At 50.1% G+C, this 10,848-nt stretch overlaps 1 protein-coding gene across 11 annotated transcripts in view; it reads right to left on the reverse strand.

Moving 5' to 3' along the window:
* SLC4A11 (solute carrier family 4 member 11) overlaps positions 1 to 10,645 on the reverse strand; it is a 103,093-nt gene extending 92,448 nt beyond the window's left edge. For 2 of the 11 annotated variants that reach the window (XM_068943814.1, XM_068943804.1), the window contains exon 1: positions 10,374 to 10,604. In XM_068943814.1, the coding sequence (XP_068799915.1) occupies positions 10,374 to 10,443 (70 nt within the window). In that variant the 5' untranslated portion in view covers positions 10,444 to 10,604. Of the gene's footprint in view, positions 1 to 2,375; positions 2,466 to 3,423; positions 3,862 to 4,014; positions 4,208 to 4,339; positions 4,364 to 5,793; positions 6,117 to 10,373 lie in introns of those variants that run through there. The other 9 variants (XM_068943805.1, XM_068943802.1, XM_068943807.1 and 6 more) reach the window with 8 other exon arrangements.
* Between the last annotated feature and the right edge of the window lie 203 nt (positions 10,646 to 10,848).

The raw sequence follows: 10,848 nt of genomic DNA on the forward strand, positions 1-10,848 counted from the left end.
CCTCTATGTGCAAATAGCTACAGAGCTCCCAAGAAATCAGCCTGTGAGGTTTGCAAGGTAGCCGAGACAACAGCCGTGACCTGGTGAGATTTAAAGCTACTACAAACCCCTTCACCTTGGTTAGCTTTTAGAAGATAAAACATTAGCCAGAGCCAGCATTGAGAAGGAAAGTGCTTTTAAGCAGCTCAGTCCAATAGAAAATTACTGTAGCTGTGGCTCTAGCCAAGAGACTCGGATCTGCAGGGACACCCAGCTTGCCTCTGCTTATGCGCAGTAGTGCTGGGGACATGGCCTAATCCTCTAGCAGTCCTTACAGGAGGAGGATGTTTCTGTTAGTCAAAGGCACTTTAACTTCACAGACTCTTCTTGCCACAGAAACAGGCGTAGGTGCGTTTCCCCCACTGCCACCAAAGTATTCCTAAAGGCTTTTCACCCAGTCTTTGCTTCCCAAAGGGTCTCATATGCCCAGACTTCCCATTTCTGGGATGGGGAGAGCATTTTAGTTAATGCAGACCCTAAAACCCCTGGGAAGTGTCCTGTTTCTGGTTTTTTTGGAGAACATAACACTAACCCTCTAGGGTAGCCCAGGAAACGTTAAAGCGCACAAGAGGTTACACAGACATGAAACTTTGCTCCATGGATCTAGCTAAACAGTATCCTTGACCAAAGCAAGGGATGTCTGTCCCGGGATGCTAGTCCGGATGCAAACCCTGCTGACACAAAGGGAAAAATAAAACTTTAGTGCCTCTCAGCTCAGGAGGCACTCAAGTATCAGCGCAGAGATTATATGCAAGGAGCTGGATATTCTTCAGATCCAGAGAGATGGAGTAACGAGGTCTTAAATCATGCCATGGTCACTCTGGTAAAGGAAATCCCAGCCTGCCATCAGGAAAACTAATTTTCACAGTAGCTGGCTGTGAAGAGAGAAAGCATCATATTGAAAGGATAGAGCAGGAAGCATCCCTCTGCCTGCTCGCTCCCAGGCAAACATACACCCACGCACGAGCTCAGGCACCAGACGCGTCTGCTTTCAAAGCATTTGCCTCAGCGTATTGAATACCTCCTTCTCTTCAGCCCCACCGCAGCCGCCTCTAGAGCGGCCAACACCCCGGTAAAACCATTTAATAAAGAAATCACCAGCTGCAGCGGTGACAGCTGCCACACCAGACCTCAAAAAAGAGCACGCACACAAGAAGATGGCATCGGTGGCATTTGAATTTAACCAGGGGCACCGGGCTGTCCAAGTTGACTCATCACAAATTAGCCCACCCGAACAATTAATATGCAAGGCTGCCTCCCAGAGGTGATTTGGGAAAGGAAGCAGCCCTGTGAAGGGAGAGCCGTGCAGCTGCTTTGCTAGCAGGATACGGTCCCCTCCTCGGCTCCATCTCTTGGCCAGCGTCACTGTACAGGTGTCACGCTGGAGAGGACTGGTCCCCACGTGGCTTCCTGTGCTTTGCACAACTGCCTTGTCCTGCATGAAATTGCACGGGGTTTACGCATGACAGCGGCCTTCAGCAGGCCATCAGGAAAAGCAGAGGAGCAGTGAAACTTCGGGATTTGGCTGGTGGACAACGAATTTGGGCAATTCGCATTTTTCAGATTGAAGGGGGGGGGGGGGTTCGTTTTGTTGGGCTCGCTTAAAAAAGGTAGTGATTTAAGACTTGCAAGGATTTCTTGCATAAGTGCTACATGGAGAGGAGAGAAAGCAAATACCTCCAGAGATCCCAAAAGCTGGCAGAGACCCAAGGACAGCCTAGTTGAGGCTTTTCAGTAGACTTTTCCTGAAACCTTTAAATAATTTAGAAAGCATTAACTCTTACTGACAGCTTTTCAGCCGGCTATTTTACTTGCAGGGCCCTATCAAAAAACCTCATGACTCTTAATTACAGGAGATACTTGAATAGCCCCAAGTCTTGGTCAGGATTGGACTGAACTTCCAAAAGGTGCTTTGGATGTACAGGCTGGGCTTCCAGAGGCCACTGCCTGCCGCTTATCTGCATTATTGCTGGGCAAGACATAAAAAAAAAAGATTGGAAGTCTATCAGCTTGCTCAGGGCTATTCAGAATAAGGGAGGTGTTCCCTGGAAAAGTTCAGCTGTGTTAAGCACTGCAAAAATTAAGCAGCTGCAAAGTGTAAAATAGTAGATACCGCCCCCTTGTTTAGGTTTTGAGGGAAAGATGCTCATTTCCACCAGCAACACCAGCTTCACACTTCCAGCATTTCCCCAGGGCCCCCAAATCATGGTTTTGCAACATCTGAGCCTTTATTCTCTCTCTTACTGCCACAAAGAATGCAAACAGCTGTCAAAGAGGCAGCTGTGGCTGGGCCAAGCTCTGCAGCTAAGTTAATTCTGCACCCCTTCCCTCCTTACCTCCCCAAAGGGCATCCGGATGGACCAAGAGGCCAGCTTTAATTCATACGAAACCAGAAGTTAGATCGAAAAAACCAAGTTCTCTACTAGAAATACTGAGAGACACGGAAGTACAGCAACCAACCCAGTCACCTGACCACCAAAAAGTTACGTATTTTCAGTTGTGGCTCCAGACAGCATAGCGAAAGAAGAAAAATTTCTCCCTGCCACTGAAAGTGAAAACAATCCAAGCAAATGGCAGCCCAGCTGCCCTTCCCAGTCTAAACCCTCCCCCTAGAAACAGGGATTTCGGGTCAAGATAGGCTTGGCTAGATAACATAAATCTTAACCCCATACAGTTTCCATATCGAGGAGCCACGAAACAGCAGCAACAGTGATGACAACACCACAGGTGGGAGGAGGACCAGGGATGGAGCAGCACCAAATCTGCTTTTGCTGTCCATCATCAGCCCAAAATAAAAACGCCCTGGTCCCGCTGGTGAAATAATTGCAGGCTGACAGTACAGGTTTGAGTGTTATTCATTAAAACAGTGTTTATGGTTCGTCTACGTGGCTTCCATGGCTACAGCAACAGGGATGATGTTTGCTAGCGTTTTAGGCAGATTACACGGATGCGTTTTATTTTCACCGAGCAGTGCACTTTGCCCACGTGAAACCCCTTTGCCCATGTAAAGCCTATCCGACAGGCTGTTAGAATGTTTTAGCATTCATTTAAAGAAAAATAAGAAAAGAAAAGAAAAAAGGTAAGCTCTCCCCAAGCATTTCTCGAAAGTAAATGCAAATTCTGAAAGACAGCACTCTGGTGAATTTAAACCGAACCCAGAAGGTATTCTGCCTCCCTAAGCACATCAGCACAGAGACGAGACATCAGGCACAAGCAATAGATATCACAAAGCAGCAAAGCCTACTGAAACCACACCAAGTACTGCCTTACTTTAATAAATAAAGAGCTGACAGCTGGTTTTCTAGATTTCCTGTGCAAACGCATCACCCAGCACCAGTAGCGCTTCAGTAATTTTTTTTTTTTTTTTTTTAGACCACAACTTACCTCCTCTACTTCTTTAATAGAGATGCTGTTCAAATGCAAACAGCCTCAGAGGTCCCTTCCTTGGTGCTCTCCCCAAGCCAAGCACTCGTTCCTGAAAGCCACTTGCTCAGGTGGCCGAGGAGGCAGCGGCTTGTGGGTTTTCAATGGCTCCAATATTAATCCATCCAGGGCATCTTTCTCCCTCACTTCCAATTGGCGCGCGGCGAATGGGTGGAGAGAGAGCGCGACCCATGAGATCCCAGAGGTGCCCGGCCAATTCGGCTCCCCGGCAAAGCAGCCTTTGCGCCGAGTCAAGCGCCGGGGCAGCAAAGATGCTGGCGAGCCGCTAAGCGCGGTAACGGGGCCGCGCTCCGCATTCCAGCGCGGACCCAGCCGGGCTGCAATTTGGGCTCGCGCTCCTCCAGCCACCCAGCTTTGCCGTCTCGCAGCTATTCGCCTCTGGTAGGAAGGAGGGAAAAAATAGAACAATTAAAGCGACCCCGTGCTTCCGAGCGAGCGCTTTTTGCTGGCTGCCGCGCCGACAAGGCTTAGGTGCCTCCTTAAGAAAGCTTCGTAGCAGCCAGGCGCAGCTCAAGTGAGAGGATACTATACCTTACGGACAGAAGTACAGGGAAAACAAGAGGATGTGAAGATGCAGGAAGAAGAGGGAAAACTGCTGCCGAGAGGTAGATAGAGCAAATCTCTTAAAGACATAGCTGCTGTATTCTGCAAGCGCCCTGCCTGCCCGGTTGCAGAGCTGCGCTCAAATGCTTTGCACGCTGCCCGACGCGACAGCTCAGCAGCGTGTGCAACAGCAACACAACAGTTAATACAGAAACTCAGAAGCAAACGAGAAGCCTGCACGAGAAGACGAGGCAGGGCAGCACGTCTGTAACGAAACAGCAAGTTGCAGGGAACAGAGCTGAAGAGACCTCACCTCATCCAAGCAGACTTATTTCCAAGTCTGTCTGACCAGCGCTCGGCTAGCCAGCTCCTGAAAGCCTTCAGTGGGGGGTGGGAGAAAATGCCACATCCCCTTCCCCTGCCCCAGCCTGTTCTACTGCTTCACTTTCCTTATAACTCAAAATTTTCATAACAATAGCCCAAGTCTCCCCAGCTGGATATTTAAAGCCTGCAAGAATGGTTTGTGTTGGCCAAAAATAAAGAAAACCACCCAAAAACACACAGCAAAAAAAAAAATCTCCCCACTTCCCAAAGCAACATTAAGTCAGCCTTAAAAAGAGGCAGAATCTTAAGTAAAATATTTAATTGCCCAAGTGCTGGAATGACTGGGTCACTTCCAACTCTGAGATCCCTTATAGTAACTGGGACCATTATTGTGGCTGAAGAAGAAATTTCCAGGTTTCAAGTCTACCAGTAGACAGTTAATGTCCCCTGTCACGAAGCAAGCCAAGCCAAGGCACCGTTCTAGAAAAGCTACGGTCTTTAGCGGATGGATTCAGTCAAAGCCACATACCCCATGTTAAGTCCCTGCTGCAGACTTGTTTCCGCTGCATAAAACCACCGGCAACGCGTGTTTTTAAATGCCTCCTACACATTTTCTCTGCTGAGACTGCTCATTCGGTCCTCTCTGTTTTCGTGTGCCAGCTGACTAGCTTTTCCAGGTAGAGCCCATCACAGTCAAGGTGTTATTACTGCATCAAGGAAGTTCTCTAGAGTTATGGAATAATTGAGGTTGGAAGGGGCCTTGGAAGCTCTCGGAGCAGGTCTGCCTTTAACATTAAATCAGATTGTCAGGACCTCGTCTCCGAGAGTTTAACAACTTCTCAAAAGAGCTTTACAGAAAGCAAGAAAATCCTCAGGATCAGCATTTAAAACAAGGCTCAACTCAAGAGCAGGATTTAACCAAGCTTAGTATCTTTCTAACAATGTAACCTGTAAAACTCACTTCTGAACCCAACTGAAGTGTCTAATTTAAATTCTTGCAGCAAGACAAAAAAACAAACAAACAAAAAAAAAAATCTGTAACAGAGGGTCTTCTACCCCCTCACCACCAACCCTTGATACCCTTCACAGCAGTTTAAACAAAATCGAGCTCAAATCTCCACAGTCCTAAAGGCAAGCCGAGTCCGCCCAGGCTTCAGCAGGTGCTTCGGGTCTTTAACACTACCGGATTTGCTTTGGCAAGCGGACAGCCTTATGAAGCAAAAGGTTGGCTATGATCAGTTTACTTGTTTGAACTGAGGTTGTTTATCAGCCTTCTCCAGGGATGGAATTGCTCAAGCGAGCATCAAGAGGTCCAGAAAGGAGAGCATCAACCCAACCGCCCCGACACACCTGCCAGACCCAACGCGATGCCCGAGCATCACGCTCGGGGACTCCCCAGCTCCAGCCCCGCCGTTCCCGAGCCCCTTCCACCCCAGCACGCACCGTCTGTGGCCCCGGTCCACCTCGTAACCAAGCGCTGGGGCCATGGGGCCAAGCTCTGCGCAGCGTCGGTGCTGGCCCCGAACTGGCCGTAGGGCGAGCGGAGAAACGTGAGCCGGGGGTAGCAGAAAGGCGCCGGCTCCATGAGGACGGAGAAGAGAGGCGAGCCAGGTACGAAGCAAACCGCGTCCCCCTTCACCTCCTTGAGCGGGTGCTCTTGGGACATGCAGGCTTGGAGCCACCTCGCTGCAAAGCTCCTTCCCGGAGGGGGATTAAGGGAGAAAGCCCTAAAGAAACCCCGTCCCGGTAGTCGCAGCCCAGCGGAGCACACTGGAAAGGCTGCGTCTCCAGCCCGTATTTAAACGCGCCTCGCTCCAAAGGCAGAGATGCAGCACAGGAAGAGACAAATTCCAGCCCTGCGTCGGGCTGATAAGCCAGGTTTATAATATTCAAGAAGTATTGGCATTACTACAACTCCTCCTCCCCCTCCCTTGAATCTCTCGAGCGGTGGCTTGTTGTGCACAATAAGCAAAAAAAAAAAAGCCCAATCCCTAAAAAATCAGCCTGTTCCGGTGGGAACAGCCAACGCGTTGAATAAAACAAACACACGCGTGTTAAACCCTGGGGACGCAATTAGGCTCCGAACAGAGGGAAGAGACGTTTAACTGCCAGAGTTGGAGATGGCAGCAGGCAGGAGGAAGAGGAGAACTGGGAATAAACCTGGCGCCTGTCTCAGTGCCCCCGGGGGTGCTTTTGGGTTTTTTTTTGGGGGGGGGGGACACAAGCCAGAGCTGCAGCCCGCACCTCTGTGGGCCAGTAGTACATGCCCCGACACCATGCCCTTGGCCAACAGGGGAAGAAGGCCACCTCTTCCTCAGGCCCAAGTGTCTCCTGCTCTGGGCTTTCTGCTCCTCGAGCAGGCAGCCTCTTGCCTTACCTCTAAGGGAGTTCACATGCACCGATTCCCCCCTTGCTCTTGGGCATGGTGGGAATTTTTTGGGGTCACCTTGCTGTTGCTCCCATGTGAGGGTCTTCTCAGGCATTTCTAGGTCTTCTGAAAAGCCGAGGCAGAAGAACCCACCCCTCTCAAGCCATGCAGAAACTGTACAGCAGGGACTGCATGAGCTAACCCCTGCAGCACACCCCGTGGGCACTGTAGCGTGGCGCTGAGCCCGCCTTGGCCAGACGCTCGTCACCCTTGCTGCTCAAAACCCACCACACATGCCAAAGGCCACCCCGCCAATCTCTTCTCTCCACCTGCTCCACAGGGCTGAGCTTGCTCCTTCTCTCACACCCCCACGCTATCACCAGTGTCCACTTGAGCTACCCCCCTCGGATGCAGGGGTGCTCCCCAGCGTGACCACCAATCCCGAGAGCAGCTAGCAGGTCTGTAGCTAAACATTAGGGTCCTCAAACCAAGGCTCCAAGCAGAGTCCATGCAAAAAGGCTCCCGGCCCACCACCTAAGCCTGGTTTGGTAATTGGCATTATCCCCACTGGTGGTCAGGTTTTTGGGCTCTCCTTGCCATTTCTATGATTACTACAACCAGTTTACTATTCCTTGCAGTGCTCTACCAAAAGCATGGCTCCAACCAGTGCACAAGAGCTTGCAGAGACCCTTCTCCGCCAGCTCAGCAGCAGGGCTGGACTGGCCACGTTAGCCTGAAGCCCTTAGTACTGCTTTCCCCGCTCCCCACCCCACTTTTCTTTCTTTGATTGTCTATGACAACCAGGGCTGAATTTACACAGGGAATTAGAGCGGGAGAGAAAAAAACCTCACAGGAGTTAAGTGACAGCTAAGTTCTTTGCTAGCACAGCCAGCACCAACAGATGCAGAAGCCTGCAGCGCTCTGCTTTGGGGCCAGCACATTGCTGGACTCGCAACAGCTTTAAGGGGAGCTTATGCTAGAGCATGTTTAGAAATTTCTACTGCATTTAAAAATTGTTCTTCAGTTTCACCAAACTCCTTCAGGTTTCTATAGTGGGATTTGGATCTAATGTATGCTGTGTATCTGCTGGTGCATTTAGCGATAATTTGAATATTTACAGGGTGGATGACAGTTTCATGATGACGAGTCATTAAAGTGTCCCAGAGAGCTGTTTACTCCTAGAGAAATCCTGCATAAAGGAATGGGACGTTTCTAGAAGTGGTTTTGCATTAGGAAGATTCTCAGTAGCTTAAGTACCATCCCAAATAGAGTAATAGAAAGGTTTTGGATAGTAGTCACCTTGGCTTCCAGAGCCACCTAAAAAAACCAAACACACCAAAAAAGCATAGTATTGGGGTAGTTTAATGACAAAAAGAGCAGCTTCCTCCCTAGGCAATGTGTCTTTATGCATAAATACACATGTGGAATATCACTGCAGCTCTGCAAGCCCAAGGTTTGAGATTTTAGTATCATATAGGGTCTAAGAGGCAAATACAACATCAAACTCAAACTCTGGACTAAAATCAAACTTTGCAAAAGGGAGCTTGGCCAGTTAGCTGCAAGAAGCATCAAGCTTTTTACTAACACTTTAATAGAAAGCTTCTGTTTCTGCATCCCTTTGGTTTTAAAGCCAAGACATCTTTGTTTTCACATTCACTCAACAACAAAAATAAAGCTTTAACAACTACTTACAGCCTCAAATGATTTACTACAGCGTTACTCAAAGTCAAGGGACTATGAGCTTACAGATCGCTATCTTATGCCGCTGGATGGGGTATCAAGTGAATGCTGTGCTTAAAAGCCAAACCCATATTTCTAGCCGTGTTCATTTAGACAAGCTGAAGTGCTCATTTTGCCAGGGAACGACACGGGAGACAGAGGAACTTCCTCCGTGGTGCCTAACTCTTACAAAGTGGCAACTGCGTAAAAGCCACACACGTTTCAAAGCTGGAGGACTCTGGCTGAGCTGCCTTAGCCAGCCTGTCTCGACTATAGGAGGAAAGCGGAAACACACAGCTCACATCGGTGGTAGCAGGCTGAAGCGGGGACAAGACCAAAGTTTTGCATCACTGGTTCCTTCTGGCATCCAAAAAACCCCTAGCCACGATCCACCCTGAGAGCAACCCAAGTGAGAAGGCTCAAACACTGCAGGTTTTGCTGGGTCAAGTGGTTTATCCCATGCTTTGGCTCCAGGGCATTTGGAGCAATAGTTCTGCTCAACAGGGACAAGGTTCCTTCTCACACCTGAGGAAAGCCTCCAGGTTAAAGAGTCCTGCAAACATTACATATTTCATTGATAGGAAAATAAACACACGCACAGAACAAAAACCAAACACCCCACACAACACACTGTTCTCATGCACACCACTGACGGCAACCGATGTGCCAGATGATAAGGCGACCAGCCTACGCCACCGGGTTTTAAAAAAGAAAAGCCCTAGACATGAGACAGCAGCACAGAAGAAAGCAGAGGAACATCAGATCTGCAGCAATTACAAAACAAATTTTGTTTTGAACTACAGTGGGACAAGGCAGCAGGGGCACTCTCCTCACCAAGAGCACGTCCCAGGGAGAAGTTTGAGGACCAGTTTCGAGATTGCCTGCTCTACAGGCAGCAAAGCTGTTGTGCCACCTACAGTTGCTTTCACTCCAGAACAAACTTTCCCAGGCAAGCTGCTGTGAAGCCAGCGGCATTTAGTTTAGCCTAAAAAACAGCCACCAACGCAGCCATGCTGATTAAGGAAGCGCTTCCTTTTGGAAGGCGGAGGGGAAGAGACACTTCAGAAGATAACTTTCCAAGTTCAGCAGGAATCAAGAACCATATTTCGCAGCGCGTTTAAAGATCCAGCCTCCTCCCAGTCTTTGGGAACGAAGATTTCAAAATAAAATAAAACAAACACTGCCGTGCTTTCGCCGGGTCATACTAGCACCCAGACCCTTTATACCGGCTCGGTTTGAGCCACGAAGTTTCACCTCTCCGTTGCAGCTTTCGCACCGTTCCCAATGTGAAGTCGGACAACGCTGCATCCGCCAGAAACGCAGCGGAGCAGAGCAAAACGCCTTCCTCCCCCCCGGTTAGGTATAAACAAATACCAGAGCGCAGAGGAAGGAGAAAAGAGGGGGGGGGGGGGAAGAAAGAACAGAAAACGCAGAGTTTCAATTGCTTCTATATCCTTTGCTGGTTCTTTAACATCGCATCTTGCGCACTGGGTTTAAACAGCTCGCGGCTGTCAAACTCGCCCAGATTTGCAGCCTCTCGTTACCTCCCAGCAGACAGCAACCGGCTCCTAAAGCAAAAGCTTTTTTTTTTTTTTAAAAAAAAAAAAAAAAAAGCGATGCAGCTCCAGGCTCCCCCAAGTCGCTCCCCCCCCCCCCCCCCCCGCAAGAGGGGGAGGAAATGGGAACCCAGGATACATCCCCATCCCCTCCGGACCGCGCTTTTTCGGACCGGTCCAGCCTGCCATCCCCTCGCATCCCGGCCCGCGCTCCCGGGGCTACGCGGCAAGGGGGACCCTGGCCCCGCGCCTCTCCGAAAAGGCCCGAGCAAAAAAAAAAAAAAAAAAAAAGGGGGGGGGGGGGGAGGGAATCCCCTGCAAGCTGCCGGCGCAGCTCATCACACTTGTGGCTCCCCGCTCGGGCTAACTCTGCCTCTCACCACATGGCTGGAGGTGAAACACCCGTCTCGCTGCCATGGCTGCTGGGGCCGCTTCGCCTTTTCCTCTCATCCCGTCTTCACCATCTTGACACTTTCAGGTTGGTTGTTTTTTTTTTTTTTTTGGTTTAGGGTTTCAAGAAAATTTTTTTTTTAATTATTTTTTTTTCCCCCTCCTCTCCAAAAAAGAGGCGAGCGCGGCCAAAAATGAAACTCCCTCTGCATTAGTGCAGGCTGAAAAGGGGAAGGGACTGTGCAGTGTCACACCCCTGCCTGGGTCCTAGCGCCCTCCCCCAAGCCCTCTGCCCACTCGCGCTCGCGTCCGGCCGAGGCCGCGGGGACATCGGGGCGACGCCGGCGCCGAGCCCCCGCCGCCCGCTCCGCCCCGGGGCCCCCGCTGCCGCCAGCGTTTTCTTGGTGCACTGCCAAGAGACTGCCAGGACACCGGGGGGTTTGATGGCAGCAGCCTAAGATGCAT

This window comes from Struthio camelus, chromosome 4, assembly GCF_040807025.1.
Source record: "Struthio camelus isolate bStrCam1 chromosome 4, bStrCam1.hap1, whole genome shotgun sequence".
Taxonomy (NCBI): Eukaryota; Metazoa; Chordata; class Aves; order Struthioniformes; family Struthionidae; genus Struthio; species Struthio camelus.